A 19,659-nucleotide genomic window follows, 5' to 3' on the forward strand; every position below is an offset into this window, starting at 1 on the left:
ATTCAACTCCATTCTGGCAAGGTCTCCCCAGAGGTAGCATCAGACCCCACAGGTTAAGTGCATGATGGCCAACCCCCACCCTTCAGACACCAGTTGCAAGCCCAGCTTGTCCCCTGTGCTTCTGGCTGACCAGGTATAGATTGGAGGGTCCCACCACCCCTTCCTTGGGTTCAGTTAATTTGCTACAGCGGCTCTCGGATCATAGAGAAGCATTTTCCTTACTAGAATGCCGGTTTATTATGAAAGGCTAGAACTCAGGAATAGTCAGGTGGAAGAGATGCAGAGGGTAAATCCGCATGGGAAGGAGCACAGAGCTTCCGTGCCCTCCAGGCGCACCACTCTCCCCTGAGGCTCCACGAACCCCATCCTTTATTACCCAGGCATGATTGCTTCCTTGGCCACTGGTGATGGATTGAACCTCCAGCCACTGTTCCCTGGAGGTTGGGGAGGTGGATGGGACTGGAAGTTCCAACACAGGATTGGTTCGCCTGGCAACCAGCCTCCATCCTTAGGCTACCTAGAGGCTTTTGGAAAGTCAACATTAACACAACAAAAGGCCCTTTATTGCTCTCATCACAGGAACTTCCCAGGTTTTAGGATTTCTGTGCCAGCACAAGACTAGATACATATTTCTTTCTTTCTTTCTTATTTTTTTAAAGATTTTATTTATTTATTTGAGAGAGAGAGGGGGAGAGGGAGAGGGAGAAGCAGACTCCCCACGGAGCAGGGAGCCCGATGGGATCATGGACCCTGGGATCATGACCTGAGCCAAAGGTGGGCGCTTGACCTGCTGAGCTACCCAGGGGCCCTAAATACATAGTTCTTATTATAAACCACAAGATCACACCATGGATATGTTTAAATCTTAAGCCAATAGTCACCTTACACTAAAGGGTAAAGAAATCCAATAAATCGAACCTAAATAATCAAGTGAATATTTTTAAGAGGTTTCCTGGAGCCTTATCTACACCAGGCCTGCTGGACTGCCTGCCCTACACAGTAAGAGGACCATGACTGAAGACTGCTATCACCATCACAGGCCCCAGAGCTGTCCTGGCCTCTGTCTCCACCCTCAGGGGTCCCCCTATCCTGCTGTCCTTTGCCCCAGGGCTGTGTGGTCAGTCAGGGCCCTCACTAGTCAGGGTACAGTGCAGGTTGAGAGCCCACCCAGGCATGAGTGTAGGGCAGCCAGGTGGCACCTGGAGTATCTCTCCCACTGGCATGACCAGGTAAAAATGGGAGACAGAACATCAAGGAGGTCGGGGGTGTGGAGATTCCTATTAAAGAGTCTGGAGATAGGGGGCGCCTGGGTGGCTCAGCGGTTGGGCGTCTGCCTTCAGCTCAGGTCATGATCCCAGGGTCCTGGGATCCAGTCCCGCATCGGGCTCCCTGCTCCGTGGGGAACCTGCTTCTCCCTCTCCCACTACCCCTGCTTGTGTTCCCTCTCTCACTGTGTCTCTGTCAAATAAATAAAATCTTAAAAAAAGAAAAAAGAGTCGAGATAGGGGCACCTGGGTGGCTCAGTCATTAGGCGTCTGCCTTTGGCTCAGGTCATGATCCCAGGGTCCTGGGATCGAGTCCCACGTTGGGCTCCTTGCTCCTCCTGCTTGTGTTCCCTCTCCCTCGTGTTCTCACTCCCCCTGCTTGTGTTCCCTCTCTCGCTGTGTCTCTGTCAAATAAATAAATAAAATCTTAAAAAAAAAAAAAAAAAAAAAAGAGGCTGGAGATGGTGTCTGGAGAAGGTCCTGGGTCAGAAATCAGATGACACGCCATTGTGGCAACTTTGTGTGTGTTTGTGGGGTGGGAGTGAATCCTTAAAAGGTCCCTAGAGCCCAGGGAAATGGAGGCTGGGGCTCTCTTGCTCTTCCCACATTGCCTGGGGAATCGGTGGGAAAGGTACTGGGGCTTCAGAGGGATGGATGGGACAGCCCACGGGAAGAGGAGAGGGGATACAGAGGCCAGGCCAGGTCCTCGTCCCAGGTCACAGCCTCTCAGGCCCCATTTACAGTGCTGGTCTGGGCATAGCCCTGCTGCTGGAGCTACGTGATGAGCCCCCAGGAAGCCCCTAAGAGGGGAGGAAGGGGCCTTATCCTCAGCCAGGCCCTCTTGCCTGGAGGCCTGGAACCCTGGGGAGTGGGAGGCTGTGGTGGAGGCTGGACTAGATGGTGGGCAGCAACACTGCCATTGGTTCCAGATCAGACATCATGGGGTCATCAACGGGAGAGGTAACCACACATGGCCTGCTGCCCCTGGCAGCTTGTTCAGGCCACCCCGACTGCCTTCTCAGGTCTGACAGACAGCCAGACGTCAGATAGTGTGGAAACCACTGAGGGTGTGGGCTTCTCCCCAGCCACCCTGCCACTGCCCAGATTCAGGTCCACTCTGGTGATTGGACGAACACAACAGCCCTGAAGGTCTCCCAGCCTCCACCGTTGCTTCCGCTAACCCATCTGCACCTCCCTCCAGCATTGTGTATATCACCCCACTTGAAAATCCGCAGTGGCTCACCACCGCCCGAAGCATGAAGCCCAAGCTCTTTAGCAGACAGTTAGGCTCTGGGCTACCTGATCTTGTCAGTCGTGCCTCCCACCCTAGGTTGGAGGACCACTGAACACTCACTCCCCAGCATGCAACACACGTTTAGGCCTCTGTACCTTTGTATTTGTTGTTCTCTGTACTTGGGAGATTCTTCCCCCTTCTCTGTCAAACTTTCCCTTTTCTTTTTTAAATAGGCTCCAGGGCCAGTGTGGAGCCCAATGTGGGGCTTGAACTCACGACCCTGATTGAGACCTGAGCTGAGATCAAGAGTCAGATGCTTGGGGCACTCGGGTGGCTCAGTCAGTTAGGCGTCTGTCTTCGGCTAGGGTAATGATCTCAGGATCCTGAGATTGAGCCCCGCATTGGGCTCCCTGATCAGTGGGGAGCCTGCCTCTCTCACTGCCTCTTCCTGCCACTCCCCCCTGCTTGTGCTCTGTCAAATAAATAAAAAAGTTTTTTTTAATTTGACAGAGAGAGAGACAGCGAGAGAGGGAACACAGCGGGGGGTGGGGGTGGGAGAGGGAGAAGCAGGCTTCCCGCCAGGCAGGGAGCCCGATGTGGAACTCAACCCAGGACACTGGGATCATGACCTGAGCCGGAGGCAGACACTATGACTGAGCCACCTAAATCAAATCTTAAAAAAACAGAAGTCAGATGTGTAACCCCACTGAGCCACCCAGACACCCCAAACCTTCCCTTGACTTTCAAGGTCCAGCTCACCAATCTCTTTTCTGCGGTCCCAAGACCCCCTTTACAAAATTTTTAAAAATAATCTCTACACCCAAAGTGGGGCTTGAACTCACAAGCCTGAGATCAAGAGTCACATGCTCTACTGAGTCCGCTGGGGCCCCAACCCTCCTACCAAACCACACCTTGTCAGTCAGTGTCTGCATGGCAAGCCCTTGGCAGATGGTGGTTCAGTGAGTAAAAGGCTGACCCAGGAACTGGCCTCAATCTCCTTGTCCCTCTCTACCCTGGACACTCAGCTGGGACTGAAGGTGGAAGAAGTGGGCACAGGGCTCAGGAGATGCCGAGAACTGCAGTGAGCAGCAGGAGGGCCGGGAGGGCCTGAAGCTGGTAAAGTTCCTTGTGCCCATTGCTGGGAATGAACTTCTTCATGAGGTAGGACGAATATAGTGGAGGGTCCACTGGGACCTTCAAAGCAGGGTCCCCACCCCCACCACCTGACGGTTCACAGTAAAGATTCATGCAGATGCTGGAAACGGCAGCCCCAACTTGGTCTTAGCTCACTTCGCTGCAAGTTGGGCCCATGCAAGAGATGGGTGTAGAGGACATGGGGCAAGTCCTCCTGATGGCCACCTGTGGGCAAGAGGAGCCTGGAGTCAGCAGGATGGTAGGGCTGAAGCACCCGGGGAAGGGGCAGTCTGGGCTAGAAGAGGCTGACCTATGAGGGAGCAGCTAAACCACTTAGCAGAGCCCCCCACCCTTCCTTTTCTAGCTCAGGGGGTGGGAACATTCAGGGACTGTCCTGAAATGAATCTCCCAAGCCAATTCCATCAATGAGTTGGAGGGCAGTGCCAGGAGGCTCAGTGCCACCATTCCAGTGTCCTGCTCTCCCATTTCCCAACTCCCTCAACATTTTGCTTTTACTCTGAAACTTTGCCAAAAGTATGTGGGGCTATCCGCAAGTAAAAGAAGGGGGGACATGGGCATAGAGGTGTGTGGGGCACTGTGGCCCCTCCCCCCCACCTGGCCAAGTTCCTTTTTCCTCACATATGCCTCAAAGCCTTTCATGAATCTTAGAGGATCTCAGTGGATTAAAAGAGGGATGGGGAAAGAAGTGGTTCAAAACCCACCAGATTGGGGCGCCTGGGTGGCTCAGTTGGTTAAGCACCTTTCAGCTCAGGTCATGATCTCAGTGACCTGGAGTCTAGCATTGGGCTCCACGCTCAGTGGCAAGTCTTATTGGTATTCCCCCTGCCCGCCTCGTTCCCGCTCTAAAATAAATATCCTATTTGGGGGCATGCACCTGCTACCTAGGGAGACTGGGGAATAACCCCTGAGAAATGGCTCATCGGAAGTTGTGTGAAGAGGGTGAGGGACCTACTCACCCTGCAGTTCCTTTTCCTTCTTCCCAAAGGTGTCCTGTAAAGTGCCTGATGTAACCAGTGGATGTATTTGAAAAGGGCACCCTGTCCACTGCCAAGCAGCACTTCCCTCACAAATCTTGGGAGCTGACAAGAGTCAACCTAAGGGACTACCTAAGAGACTACCCTTACAACTGGACTTGCCCAGATAAAAATACTTTCCACCCCACCCCTTCCAATTACATGTTATGAACACCTGTCTGACCTAAAGACCTCCAGCCTCACAGTCCATTTTTAATAAAGAGAAGTGATTATAGCACACTCAGAAACCAGATCAGGTGGATTTTTTAAAACGTGGTTGTCCTCTACCACCACCTGGTCTTCTCAATCTCACTCTTCTACAGGACTAAACCACTTGCCTCACAATCCAGAGGCTAAGAAGCCCAAGTCATACAGATAGGATTCAAGTCCAGGATGTCTTGACCAAAATTTCCTTCCCAGCATGCCACACACACCTCCTAACAGTTTAGGGAACAACGTGTCTCACCAGCAACTGGTTTGGTTGGAGGTGGTTAGGTTCTTTCCCACAGCACAGGGGAAGAGAGAAACCAGCACCAGGGTCCAGAATACTGCCTAAGATTGTTCCGCTGGAGCTTCCTATGGGCCAAATAGGCCAGAACATTATTTTGTGTGGCTATCCACCTTTCTGCCAGGCTTACTCAGAGGGCAAATTCTTCACTTTCAGGCTCAAGGCCCTATCTCCATCTGCCCCCCAACCCTGATTTTAATACTCCTATGAAGAAAAGGACTCTGAATTCCACAAGGGGTAGGTCAGGGTATTGTTATAGTGACCACAGCATTTCAAGGAGCCCAACAAAAGAAAAAGTCCTGACTAGATTTGAAACGATTTCTTGTTACGATAAACCAGAAATACAAGATTCCACTGAAAACTGGAACAGTTGACAGAATATAGTTGAACTTAAACCTTCAAAGGGAAATAAGAGGGCCAAACAAAGCCAATGAATGGAGAAGCCCAGGACTGGTTTGGGATAAACATAAGGACAATAGCATTCCAGCATGGGTATGTTCTGACTCCTAAAAGGTATCTGCCATCATTCTATCCCTTTCTCTGAAGCATCTGCCCAAACCAAATGCCCATTTCCTCTCTATTACAAGTGTAAGCCAACCCAACAGTAGCTCTTTGGACATGATACAAAGCCAAGAGCTAAGTTTATACATCTCATTTCAGGGTAGAAAGTGCACACACCCAGCCCAGCACACTCGTTATGTGGTGTCAATGTACACAGAAGTTAACTTTAATCAAATCAGAGGTGTTACCACGTGTAACCTGTTATGTGGCCCTGTGGCTATGTCAGTGTCCCTAATTTACTACACTAATGTTATCAATGCGGCAGAATTTGAGCTCCACATTTTCTAAACACTTCTAAGAGGCTTTATATTAAAGATCATGTAGAACAGAACCATCTCTCAGAAACCTAGGCATCAGAAAGGAACACTGATGGGTTCTTTCTGGGGCTTTTTTCATGGGGACAAAGAGATAACAAGAGGAAATGTTAGAACATGAGAGCATACGACAGATGAAGGGAGGCAGAGATGGGAAGAGGGTTTTCTAGCCACAAGGCCACCACATTCATGTTCAAAGAGAAGTCAGAGCGATGGGGGGGGGACCCCAAACACAACAAAATAAAACCCAAGTCAGAGGAAAAAAGGGTTTCATACAACACAGTATCAAAAAAGTAAAAGGAACACACTAAATGCACAAACTGGTGGCAAGTTAAGTCCATAGCCTATTGTGATAGGTCCTTCCAGCATCAATCAGGTTTCTTCTCCATCTGTTATCTCAAGGTTATTTACAGATATGGTGACTTTTGAACAAGAGTCTCTCACAGGAGGGTGGGCAGGTTTCAATCATTGGTTTCTGGATCTGTTTGTGCCATGTAGGCATCCAACTCCGCATCCAGGTGTCCTTTTGTTTTCGACATGTATGCATCCAACTGGTTGTCCAGCTGCTCCTTGGTCAGTACAGGGCGAGTGAGGGCACCTCTCCCTCGTCCACGTCCTCGGCCTCGACCTCCAAAGCCCCCTCTTCCCCGACCTATCATACCCCGACCTGGCCCAAGGGGAAAAAAAGGAGACAGTTACAAGTAGGTTTAATGGGTGTTATGGCAAATGCCCCTCAGAGCAGCAGGGCCTAGCTGAGAAAGGCTGAAAGGGCAGGGCAAAGAGGAGAAATCTGGAAAAACAGGAAACACACTGGGTAGAAAGCAACACATGGAAAGCACACATAATGAATCCCTGTTTACAGGCTCATCTCTAAATGCTATTTAAAGACTTTATTCTGTCGACAAAGGGAAAATAACTGACAATTAAAAGAATCTTAACCTCTCCTAAAACAAAGAAATTACCTCAAGTTTAAAACCCACTGTAAGTTCATAATTAAAATACACTATAGATAACCTCACTTAGGGAAGAAGTAACAAGGGCACAGAGAAACGGGTGCAGGGCTATACAGTTTTTAAAGTAAGCCTTACTGAAGATCTTTCTAGAAAATTAGCTCATCTCTCCTCAAATTTATTAAACCTAATGAGCTGACCCCACATCGGGAGACTGAGGAGTTGTTCTGACATAGGAACAAAGTGAGAAGACGGGGGATATATTTAGAGTAGTCCCAGCCAATTCTATCTCAGATTCTATTCACCTTATAATTATGGTTATCTGAGAGGTGGTTTCAATTCACTTAACAAAACATATGCAGCTTTTTGAAAAGCTCCTTTAGACTCCCCCCACCCAGCCCTGTGATGCTCTCTCAGAAACCAGGTCAAGATAATGTGGAAACGTACTATTTCATCCTGAAACCCAAACTAGCTTGTACTTCACTCATTAATCCAACAATATCATGGGAGAGAAGAAAACAAGTCCTTGGCTATCAAATTTCCTAACAGTTATTATCCTTTGGCAACTTCAAGGTCATAAATTATAGAAGACCCGCCACACACTATAAAAGGACCAAAACAGATATACACAGGGGCTACAGGAATAGATTTTCTACCCCCTCAGACAGGTGTTGTTCAGAGTTTTCCACTAAGCTCTAAAATCAGAAAACTCCCACGAGATTTGGATTAATGACAGCAACACCATTAAGTTCTTTTCTATCTGGGTCATGAGGTCACAAAACAAGTATCACTAAGTCTCAAAGGTAACATTATCAACAAGAGTCAGTCAGTTAACTGACACGGTACCTTCTTGCTTTCTACCTTGATTAAAAAAAAAAAAAAAGTCATCTCTGATTTCCTGTAGACACAAACTTTACCTTGACTTTACTTGGCTTCAAAGTCAATATCCAGCTCCAATCTCCTCATCCTTTTTAACTCAGCTTCATTTCTGTACATCTCCCTCTTCTTTATTCTTAGACTCAAAGCGGGGTTTTGAGCTATGGGATGGAGTGTGTGGTGGTGGGGCAGGGACACAGGAAGGTAAAACCTCAAACTGACCATCTTGTCATTTTAGTAATACGATTTAAACTGCAAGAACGTGGAAAAAGCCTGAACATAATCTGGCTCTGACGTGTACCTGACTGGCTCTTAAGACAACCCATGACAGACTTTTTGCACTACCAGCATGTGAATTTAGAAAATAAGCCAGTTTCAAAAAACAAAACAAGACAAACAAATAAGCCTGCCTATGACTTGAAGCTGTGCAGAAAGGTGGCTCTGAGTTTTGAAGGGAGAGAAATAAGGGGGAGCTATTCTCTGAAGTTGGTAGCTGACTAACCTCTACCACCGATTCCGCCACGACCCATAGCTCCACGCCCTAGGCCCCCTCTCCCAGGACCTCCACGACCTCGAACACCACCTCTTCTTAAGCCCATTCGGGGAGCTACGGCTCGTCCACCTCGGAGCAGGTTTTGACCTTGGAGAGGAGGCATACAATGTATATGCAGGTAAATCCAAGAGAGACAAAGTAGACTCTAACCAAAGGAAGGCGGTGAGGGTTAAATGAGAGTTAATTCAGTTAATTTTTAGGTTGGGTGGGGCAAGCTGTACACCAAGTGTGAACAGATCAAACTGCTCTTTATTCAATCAATTCAACAAGTCTGACATCAAACCCATTTTTGGAAGAAGCTGGGAGTTAATTAGTAAGTACATATAATAAATATCTATTGAATAATCAGGTAAGTGCCTAGCATTACTGTAGATTTAAAAATAAATGATATGGCTCCTGCTCTCAATACATTCTTACAAGGGACAAGAAACAACACAGGGAACAGTGTTAACAGTGCCCAAAATGTAACATGTAGCTATGGGTCAACTTGTCCTCTCTTTTCCAAATATAACAGCGTATTTCACTAGCACAGAGATGGTTAGTTATGATACAGGCCAAGGGACCAAATATTTCTTAGATCTGACTTATTTCTAGAACTTGCATGTGCTTTGATTCAAGCAGCAGCAGGGTGTTTAGACGGAATGGAGATGACATGAATTACCTGTCGTTACGCAGGTCATAGCCTCTCACCATTGCACATTATCAGAAAGGGAATGGTATCGAGAAAAGACATGCAGCACTATTAAAAATATGTGATTTCAAAAGTTATTAATTATATTAATACAAATTCAGGCTTCAAGATGTTAAAACAAATGTGTCCATAAGCAGCCCAAGAGAAAAGGGAGGGGTAGGCCCAATAATTATCAGGTACACAGCACTGACCTCGGAGCGACATCCCGCCCCTAAGCAGGGTTCTGGTGGCACGTCCCCCACGTAGTCCTCCTCGGGGTAAGCCTCTCTGGATTATGGGCAGGCCTCGTCCTCCGATTGCTCCCCTGGCCAGGGTCCCTATGGGTCGGCCTAACCGTGCCTGGATGTTACTCTTACCCAGGCGCTGCTTTAAGCTCTTCTGGAAGAAAAGGTGTTGGGGGATTGAGATCAAAAAAGCATTCTAGTGGGATTCAGCAACTCAAAGTGCAGAGAAAAAGAAGCAAGTGAGATGGCTGTGTGGAGGGAGATAAACCTGCCGTAGATGTCACAAAGATCCTAAACCAGAAACTAGCCTTTGCCTCAGGACATGGTAAAAAAGAAGCAGAATTGTGATCCAGAGCCTTTATGAAAGCTAAATTGATATCAACAAAAATTACCTACGTTTGGCTACAGAAGCCATACACCACTCCTTGGAACTTAAGTTTTAGTAAGGACTCCGTATTTCAAATCCTGGATTCTGCTGTTTTTGAACCACAGGTTGACAATGATACAACTTGATTCATACTTGCCCAAGGACTACCACTGTCTTCAAAGGCTTACTCAAACACCATAGGAAGTTCATCACACTCTGGGAAATATTTTAAATTCTAAGTTCATTTGAATTCTTGTCACTTAAAAACAAGATTTGATTTTTCAGTCAAAGAGGCCAGTGTGTTCCATTTTTCCTCTGAGTATCTATCTCCAGACGGTCCACTTTTTACCTTAAGATGTAAATAAACACAAAAAAGTCAAACCTCCTTTCCTTATATTTCTTAAATCGCTATTAATTCCATGTCTCCCCTTGCAAACAGCTCCATTAAGCCAGGACAATAACCTTTAATTCAAAATACTCAAATGTATCTCCAGAGAGTAAGCTAACTTTCATTAGAATTAAGACAGGTGATATAATCACAAAACTCAGGGCCGTATTTGAGAACAAGGACACACCACTAATGGAGATTTTCAATAATCTGTCCCTCAAAGAAACTATTAAGACAACATCTCAGCGAATTAAATTCCTTCAAAGAAAAGGTAACTGTGTAGCCTTGAACACAACCAAGGCCCCAGCAAACCTGTTTTCCTATAAAGCCATTAGTCAATAGGAACGAAAATAAATTCTGTGTATCCTCAGGCTTCACCCATAAATGGCTTACCAATGATTTTTTTTTTTTTTTTTTTGCAACCACATGCTGTGAGTTATTAGCTTTCTAGCACAAGATAATAAACTGCTTCTAAGCAGAGGGACAGGCTCTGAACATTATGCACCTAGACATAACCAACCTTAGGAGCCTGTCGCATCACTCCCGACAGCAAACAATCAGGAGGTCAGGACTTCATTCTACAAATCCCTTCTGTTCGATGATCCGGAGTATATTCTCCCAAAATCCGTGCTTCAGAGGAGAATGCACAGTGCTTAGAAGTTCTCCCTTCCTAATCCTTTGCTGCCAGCAACAGTAGTCTCTAACACAGTCGGCAAGCTTAAAAGACATTCCTATACCATCTAGTTTTCACTCCAGAGCTGTGCTGTGTGCTAAGGAAGCCACTAGCCACATGTGGCTATTTAAATTACAAGTAAATAAAATTTAAAAAGCTCCTCAATCACACTAGCCACATTTTGAGTGCTCAACAGTCACACTTGGCTAGTGGCTACCATATTTGGAGAGCAGATGTAGAGTATTTCCTTCACTGTGGAAAGTTCTCTCAGTTCTGCTCCAGAGGCAACTTTCTGCCCAGCCTATACTTAAGGCTCCTTCTAGAAAGGTCCTTTGGAATGATGTGTCAAGAGACTTATCTTCAGCAATTTATAATAGCTACTCTTGGAAAATGGTGGGGCCCTTTTCACTGCTTTCCTGAGTCAGGGACAAATACAGAACTCCATGGCTTAAGGCGGCTGAAGCAGAAGGCCTTGTTTATTTTTGGTCAGTGAGCCTAACAGTTCAGGGTGGGGGTGGGAGGGTGTTATATTTAACTGCCAAATTTATGCACAGCCATGCAGTGCTACCAGTTAAAGTCCTTACAGTTGCATGGCATCGCCCTCCAGACGCCCAGCCACAGCTTGGACATATCCTTCCACAGCCACTGTCCGGACTTGCATATAAGGTCTATGAATAATAAAGAGCAGGTTTTATTTCAGGTCTGAATAAGGATTACCTCTTACTGGAAATTTGACAGAGAACCCACTAATTCTTAAATTAATTTTTCAATGCTCTCCCTCTATTTTACTGACAAAACTTAGGTGCTGTGGAGATGAAGGTCACCCTACTCTTTCTATATTTTAGCATCGGAAATCTCTGGCTAAGGCTGTTCAGACTTCCTGTGCTGGGGGAGAAAGAGTAAGATTATTTCCCTCTTTTGTAAGTCATTTAACATGGAATAAATAAAGGATTTTCGGAAGGTCATCTAAAACAGAAACCAAAATTTCTTTGTGGTAAAATCCAGTGACTCGATTTTAAGGGCAAAGGATCAGAAAAAAAGAGATTAATATTCATTGATAACACAGAAATAGGCCACTCTGATGGCAAACTACCTAAAAGAGAAAGACAACAAAAAGTTACTTATTGGTACCTGCCAAAATGGGAATTCTCTGAACTTCTCTTTCCTCCAGAGAAGTTTCTGCTTTTGCCCTGAGCCACCTTGCAATCATCCTTCACGTCCTGACAGCCTCAGTGGACTGCCTGATAGAGATCACCAGCTGCTTCTGGAGCATTAAGACCCATCCTCTCACCTGCTTAAGTTTTAATGCTGCCTGGACAGAGGGTCTATTCTCCATCTGCTGGGCCAGTCTTCTGTTTCTGGCACTGGCTAGCTGCTGTTGTTGCTGCATCGAAGCCCGAATATTCACTGGCATCGGCTGTTTGTTCTTCAGCATATTAGTAAAGCTTCAAGGTCGAACAGAATGGATGTTTAAATAAAAGCTTTATTACAAAACATTTATTGGCATTTTCATGGCTTGCTAGACCAGGAGCTCCAGATCCCACGAACTTTAAGTAAAGTGGTACACTTAGATCAAGGCTGAAGTGGGTTAAAGACTCCTCTGCTTCCACAAACTTGCAAGAATCAGAAACTTAGAAACGCAGCTAGGTGCAGCACATTCAATCAAAAGTGATAACAAGGGCTCAGGTAACGGCTTTTAAGAGAGGTGGAAGGTATGAAAAACACGCAGTAAGCAGGTATGATGACAACAAAAGACAGAAAATGTAGTTTCAAAGACAAACAGAGAAAGCCAAAATCTTGGGGGAACCTGAGAGTGCACTGTAAAAGCAAATATAAGGAAGGCCTAGAGCACCTTCAGAGCCCACGGAAATAGTACACTCATATGAATTATAGGAGTATATCTTATTTTCTTATGTATTTGTTTGCTTAGTAACATGTAAATATGGACAATCAGTGTATCATACCCTAAGAGATAAGAAGCAGCACATATGCTTCAGAAAAGAAAAAAAACATCAAGTCAATCTTTTAGTGGTCTAACATCAACTAAATAAAATCATTGGTCAAAGGCACTCAATACAGAGCTTTGGGAAATAGAAACTGTACCTTAAGTACCTTAACTTTTCTTAGTCTCAAAGGATTACTTTTCCTAACTCCAAGTGATTACTTCTGAGAAAATCCGATTACTTTATTTATTTATTTTTTTAAAGATTTTTATTTAAGAGAGAGCATGAGAGGGGGGAGGGTCAGAGGGAGAAGCAGACTCCCCGCCCAGCAGGGAGCCCGATTCGGGACTCCAGGATCGTGACCTGAGCCGAAGGCAGTCGCTTAACCGACTGAGCCACCCAGGCGCCCAAAATCAGATTAATCACTTAACAGCTTGTGAAGACACTCCTCTCTTAGTCCTGTCAAATAAGTTCAATGCCACAAAAAAGAAGAACACTTAATTGTCAAAGAATCGAACACAGAAACAAACTAAAAGCAGGACTGAAAGAAAGAGAAATGGAGCAAAGCAAGTGCCTCTTACAAGGCCCAAGAATGGCATTCAAGGGCCTTTGGACATATCCACAGCTTGCTACCTGCCTCTTACAGGCCAGACACAACACTGCTGGCCTTGGACTGGGCAGCAAACCTACTGCAGCCAAGGTACCACGCTACCGAGCTGCACCACCCCTGTATCAATGTAAAAAAAATGTGAAGAGGAGGGAGGGTGTGAGGAGTCTTTCAGAATACATCCCACCAGATAAATACTTCCGACAGCTTAACATAAAAATCTACTGATAAGGGGTTTTGAAACAACCGCCCAATGTGTTTCGTGTACCACATAGGATGCAACTAAAAACAGAGGTCTGTAGCCTTCTGTTGGTACTTAGTTTAAAACTGGTTTTTGTGCATCGGACCCCAGGGCCAAGTTAAGGGATGTTTTCTTATGAACGAGCTGAAGTTGCTGTTGGCTGCCTCACCGCTCATTTAGAGACATCTTGGTGGTGCTTTTTAGCACAACTTTCGGCGCTGACTGTGCAGCCATCTTCAAATCCCGAGAATCTACAAAGGACAATAGGCAGAATGAGCACATCAGAGCCAGGACCCCTCGTTTCCGCAGGCATCCCAGACCCGGCCCAGCAACGAACGGAAACAAAAGGCCTGGATGGAGGGCCCCGAGGGTCCCACAAGACTCGCTTTGGGCGCTTCCATTCACAGCACGTGCCGCAAGCAGACTTCAGGGCCGCAGGACAGGAAACACCTACCCTAACCCCCAGCGGCAGACCCCGACCAAGCCGAAGGAAGCTAAGTCTGGCTTTCATCTGGAGTAGCCCTTTCCAGCCGCGGCTGCCAGAATCTCCCGGAAACCAAGGAACCCGGACCCCCCACCCCCCACGTGAACCCCAATCTCGGCGGTGAGGCCGTCAAAAGCGGCTTTCGGCGCCACCCCCGAGGGGGAGCCTCGGCCAGGGCCGCCGCCCCGCCGCCGCCGGCCCCGCCCTCCGGGGCCCGCCGTGCCGCCCCGCCACTCCCGCCTCGCCACAGAAACGCACCGAAGGAAACGGACGCCAGTGCGCCTCCCGGGGCTGCCACCACGGCTGCGGCGCGCGGGCCGGGGCCCGGCGGAACCTGAGTTGACTTGGTGGGCGGTTGGTCAGAGGTGTACGCGGTAGGCTGCTGGGTTAGCTCGTTGTTGCCGGCCGGCTGTGCGGTCGGCCGGTCCGCCTGCTCGCCCGCCGGCCCTTCCCTGCCTTGCGTCGGTGCCACCGCAGCCGCCGCCGCCGCCTCCCGCTCCGTGCCCGAAACAAAATGGCCGCCACGCCCAGAGCCGAGTGGGACCGGCTAAAATGGCGTCGACGCAATTACGCCGGACGTCAGATCCGCGCACAGCCGGGTGATGGGAGAAGGTGAGCGCTACGCCTGCGCGGGGTTTGGGGCGGAGCCCTAGGGAGAAGGCGGGGCTTTAGCAAAGGTGGGGTGTGAGTTACACTCCGCCCCGCCCGCGGAGGGGCGAGGCCAGTGCTCGCGGTTGGTGGTCTCGGAGGTTCTCGGTCCAGGCAGGGTGGTTGTAACCTGGACCGCTTAGAGCGGTTTCGGTCTCGGGGAGAAAGATGTCGCGGCGCCCCGCCCCGGGTAAGGGCGACCATCCACAACTCTGCAAATCCACCGAGGATTTGCCTCGGTGCCTCTTCCCGAGCACCTGGGCCCCGGTGCTGGACGCGAAGAGCCGTAGACGCCCCCGCCAAGGCCAGGGCGCCGGATCCTCCGCCGGTCACCAATGCCTGTGCATATTTTTCTCGTCCTGAATATTGTTAAATCCCTATGGGGGGTGTCTTTTTGTCCCTGCTCCCCCTTCCATGCCCTCCCCATCTGCCAGTCCTGTGCGTTTCGATGCAGACCTACACAGGATTTTTCTTATGCCTGGGTACACAATAAAAATCCTCAGATGTTTGAGGAATGAGTGAATGAGCACATCTTCAACCCTTCTGCGTATACGTGCATCGTGATCCTTTCGTTTTCTTCCTAGCATTTGTGTGTGTGTGTGTGTGTGTGTGTGTTTAATGGTCTGGCATCCTTACTGGACTTCACCTATGTGACAGTAAGGGTCGTGTTTGTTTTGTGCACCACTACACCCCCAGTTTCTACACAATGTTTAGCACATGGTAGGTCCTCAGTAAATATTCTTTGCAGACTGAAGGGAAATTCTTCTGTCTTTGCAGCTGGAACTTTGAACACCTACCTTCCTGGGCCTTGAGCATTCCTCAGCTAGGAAGATGTAATGTCCCCTTGACCTCTCTCCGAATAAGATCCCTTCCCAAATAAGGTGAATTGGGAGTGAGCAACCTTGATTTCCTCACTCCCAGACCCCAGAGGAGACAGACAGCAGCTGGCCAGAGAAGAGCCTTTAATGAAAGATGAGTTGCAGGCTTGGCCCACTACTCTTGCGCCCTTGGTGGAGGGTGGGCAAGGGTAGGAGTGTAGGGAGGGAAAAGTGGGGTGAGGGGGAAGGAGGGGGAAGGGCGCTGCCCACTGGGGCTGTCTGCTCAACTGTTCTCCCAGAAAAAGTTGTTGCAGGCTACTGTGAGGGCAGCCACCAGCACCACGTACTCCTGGAAGTCTACCTCCCCATCTCCATTCTCGTCTAGCTCTTTCATCACCTTGTCCACAGCATCTGCATCCTTCTGGGCCTGTGGAGGGAGGAGATGGAGAGGTGGGTTTGTAGGGAGATGAATAGTACTGAATCAGGGGCAAGGGGGGGTAGTTGATTGGGAAGAAGGCAGAGGTGAGCAAGAGGCAGAACTACATCTAATTATGGGACTGTTCGGAGTCCCTCCTTAAAACTAACACTGGTGGCCTCCTGTTACCTACAGAATAAACCCCTTAACAAGGCAAAGTAGTAACAACATCGATTACCATATGTTGAGTGCCTAGAGAAGCTTTACAGGGATTGTCTTGTAAAATTGTTAATTCTAACACAGACAGTATGAGGTAGGTTTCATTATTTGCATACTAGAGAATAAACAAATTAACAGTTGGTGTTAAATAACGTGCCTAAGTGACACAGCTGGAAGGTGGCAGGGTCAGAATTGGAGCCCAGGCCTGATAAAACCTCAAAGCTGGTGCACTCTCTCCTGGCTTCTTTATTATGGAATAATCAGCATTTGCAGCCTAATTTTCTGCATCCTTCACTCTGGTCAAAACTACTGAGCATGCTCCATGTTCTTTCTTCCAGGCTTTTGTTCATGCAGATACCTCCTAATATGTCTACATTTATCCTAATAATATTCCAGTGGAAATCCATGGCTCAAGTGCCACCTCTTTGGAGAAGCCCACTTCAGTCAGGTTAGTATTGTCCCGAAGTCCTTTCTGGCAATTCTGTTAAAGCTCTGTGTAGTTCCTAAGTGGCTGGCCCAAGATTTCATGGGGATGGGGATATAAGTGCTTCTGAGCTTCCTGTCAGCAGACTGGGGCCTCTTTTGATCCTTCAACTCTGGGCTCTCCTGAACAGATTACTTCCTGGTATTCATGGTTTACTTCCATGTGTCAGTCTTTCCCTTCTAGACTGTGAGCCTTCTTTAATGATGCGTCTGCATGGGTCCTAGCACTTAACAGGTGATTAACAAATTAGGGTATTTTGCCTTGAACCAAGAAAAATCCAGGAAAGAAGTCTGGGAGAAGAAGAAGATGATTGGACTGAGTTGGGGTGGGGTGGGAAGATGGTAGGGAGGTCCCCAGTTGTTATTCCTCCACCCCTCACCCATCCCACCCTGTATCCCGCTCTGTGCTCACGTCCAGGAAGCCGGAGAGCTCAGTCTGCAGCAGCTCTTTTAGCTCCTTCTTGCTCAGCTTGTACTTGTCTCCCTCCTTGCCCGAGTGGGCATGGAACACATTGATGAGAGTCTCCATCGCTGTCTCCAGCTCAGAGCCCATCGCGCAGCTTACCTACCCGCCCCCCACCATGGAAGTAAGTTGGGGACCATGCTCAGGGTATCTGGGGTTGGGGGGAGGGGAGCCCTCAGACCTGGCCCTGGTCCTGCACCTGAAGTTGCCCTGAGAGCAGAGCCACACTGGAATTTATCTCTCACTGAGACTTTAGGATGTGGGAACCCAAACAGGCCTAAATCCAGGCTTGTTCTCTGTGTCCCTCAATCCATATCCCAGCCAGAGGGAGTCAGGGACTGGGGCCATGGAGGTAGAGCCGCTGGAGCTGGGCTGGCTCTAGGGGCCTACAGTGGACTCTGCAGTGGCTCCTGGCTGCCTGGGTGGACACTGAGGAGGGCGGGGCAGGCAGGTAGGGATGGTCACAGGACACTGCCAAGCTTCCTCTGGCTCTATTTTTACCCTGCCTTGCCTGCCTAGCACAGCTAAGCTCTGCTGCTGAGGGTGGTGAGCTGCGTTCCCTACGGCCTTGATTCTGCTGTCTACCCCTAGCAAGGAGCCAGTCTGGTGCCCTCAGCCAGCCTGATGGAGAGAGTGGCAGCCAGAGTGGCTGGCCCAAGGCTTCATGGGGACGGGGATCTAAGTGCCTCTGAGCTTCCTGTCAGCAGACTGGGGCCTCTTTTGGTCCTTTAACTCTGCTCTCTCCTGAACAGGTCACTTCGGTTTCCCCGGGGTGCATCTCCATTACCTCTAGTTTGGTTCCTCTTACTTCTCTGCAGAATCAGGCCTTCCATCGGGTGATGGTGGGAATCGAGAGAGGAATGACCAAGCCTTTCCCCAGAGCCAGGGCTTCCAGTGTGAGGGAGAGGAGACCCCTGGGGCCTTGTCCCTGCTGCTGCCCACTCCCTCGCCTAGGCCCAGCCTGGATGATGTGAGGAGAATGGGTCTGATATATGTTGGGGGAGATAAAAGGCTGAGTATGTCCTCTGAATTCAAGGGGAGAGAAGAAGAGAAAAATGGAGAGTTTTGTTGAGGAGAGGGGACTGCCAAGCCAGTGGGCCTCTTTCTTTTGGCCTTGGGATGGTCATCCCCTTCACAGCCTCAGGGGACAGCTCAGGTGTCTCAGATCAGGTGTCCTTGTCTTTCCCCAGGCCTGGGGGGCTGAACAATGGGCCCTGATCAAATGACATTCCACCTTTACAATGGGAACCTTGTGAGTGTCACCTGAACTCTGGACATGAGAAGCAGTTGTCACAGAGACCTGGGGAGATGGAACCCAAGCCGGGACTGATGGAGGGGATAAGAGTGTTTGTGGGGGAGGGCTGTTGGTGGCTCAGTTATTGGCCCCATCCAGTAGGGGCACTTAGAGGTTGCCTGGAGCCCTTGAGCAGCCTGGGATTTTATGTAGGGGCCGTTTGGAGAGTACTTTGGCAGGGAGGGGGCAGACAGGAAAACAAAGGGAAAGACTTGAAGGAAAGAGGAGTCTGAAAGTCTGAGCCAAGAAAGGGAAGGTCACGTGAAAGGAAAGTTGGGAGTGGGTACAGTACCCCCTCCTCGTGATCTCACATGGTCCATGCTCTGCCACCCCCAGATTTCCCTGGGACCTGAGCCCTTGGCAAGGCTGGGTGGTGGTGGGTGTAGGGACAGAAGCAACAGTTGCATTTGCCTTCTTATTCGTACCCGCCTGGAAGCAAGGTGGGAGCTGGCTCCCTTCCCCAGCACCGGGAGAGTGAGGGAGCCTTGGGAGGGCACTCTGAGGGCTCTGTGGTAGGAGGGCTTGATCTCCTGGAAGCTTGGTGGCTGGGCTCCCCACTGGCTTCTTCATTCTCTGAGGAATACCACAGACCTCCCTCTGACCTTCACTTGCTTCCCTGCACTACTGTCCAAACCCTGTCTCCCCCGAATCCCAAACTGCTGTCACTCAAACCCCTCCCAGACCCTCGGTGCAGCACAATGCTATTGTCCCCAGACTTGAGGAGCCCTGCTGAAGTCCCCTTTCCCCCAAGCTGGCCACAGGAGAGACCCAGCACAGGAGACACGGGATACTTACTGTCAGCCCGGACCCGAGGTGGGAGCAGGTTCTGGACAGACGGACGAGTCTGCAAATGTGGCTAAGGGAGCTGTGTGGGGAGACCTGTCTTCAGCCCTTCCCCCACTGACCCCCCCTCCCCACTGGCTCCACCCCTTCACAGACAGACACCCAGTGGGGCAAGGGGCCAGGAGTGGACAGAGGCGCCCTCTGTCTCCTGGGCTAGAACAGGCTGCCCTGTGTCCTCTTGTCCAGCCTCAGTTGCCTCCCCCCTCCCTGCTGGGCACCAGCAGGCAGGGCCCAGGCGGAAGGGGGTGGGAAAGGTCCTGGGAGGGACCCGCAGAGGCCTCGCCCCACCCCCACCCCAGCACTGGCAGGAAAGGGGAGGATCCTGCTGAGGGGTCTCAGTGAGGGGACCTCTCAGTGAATCCCTTTCATCTTGGGAGTCTCACTCCCCGCTGAGAGATTTCGGTCCAGGAAATCTTTCTCCACGGGGGT

General features: G+C 49.2%; 2 protein-coding genes across 6 annotated transcripts; both read right to left on the reverse strand.

Annotated features, from left to right (window-relative positions):
- Window positions 1-5,479: 5,479 nt before the first annotated feature.
- On the reverse strand, window positions 5,480-14,592 carry CHTOP (chromatin target of PRMT1). Of its 5 annotated transcripts, none has more exons than XM_031019058.2 (6): window positions 14,306-14,582; window positions 13,733-13,814; window positions 12,064-12,217; window positions 9,312-9,495; window positions 8,379-8,516; window positions 5,480-6,717 (listed from the first exon to the last, which is right to left on the reverse strand). In XM_031019058.2, exons 2-6 carry the CDS (start codon window positions 13,795-13,797, stop codon window positions 6,512-6,514), a joined length of 747 nt encoding a protein of 248 aa, XP_030874918.1. In that variant the 5' UTR covers window positions 13,798-13,814; window positions 14,306-14,582; the 3' UTR covers window positions 5,480-6,511. The 5 variants fall into 5 exon arrangements, 4 of the variants coding, with proteins under 4 accessions (XP_030874918.1, XP_006748161.1, XP_030874921.1 ...); XM_006748098.3 differs by having other exon boundaries at window positions 9,312-9,498; window positions 14,306-14,577; XM_031019061.2 differs by lacking the exon at window positions 8,379-8,516 and having other exon boundaries at window positions 14,306-14,585.
- Window positions 14,593-15,640: 1,048 nt separating this feature from the next.
- S100A1 (S100 calcium binding protein A1) lies at window positions 15,641-19,386 on the reverse strand. The gene is made up of 3 exons (XM_006748095.3): window positions 19,183-19,386; window positions 17,043-17,195; window positions 15,641-15,940 (listed from the first exon to the last, which is right to left on the reverse strand). The coding sequence occupies exons 2-3, from the start codon at window positions 17,181-17,183 to the stop codon at window positions 15,797-15,799; spliced, it is 285 nt and encodes a 94-aa protein (XP_006748158.1). The 5' UTR covers window positions 17,184-17,195; window positions 19,183-19,386; the 3' UTR covers window positions 15,641-15,796.
- Window positions 19,387-19,659: the final 273 nt, after the last annotated feature.

The sequence above is a fragment of the Leptonychotes weddellii genome, chromosome 6 (assembly GCF_054177405.1).
Source record: "Leptonychotes weddellii isolate Sample4059 chromosome 6, ASM5417740v2, whole genome shotgun sequence".
Lineage (NCBI taxonomy): Eukaryota > Metazoa > Chordata > Mammalia > Carnivora > Phocidae > Leptonychotes > Leptonychotes weddellii.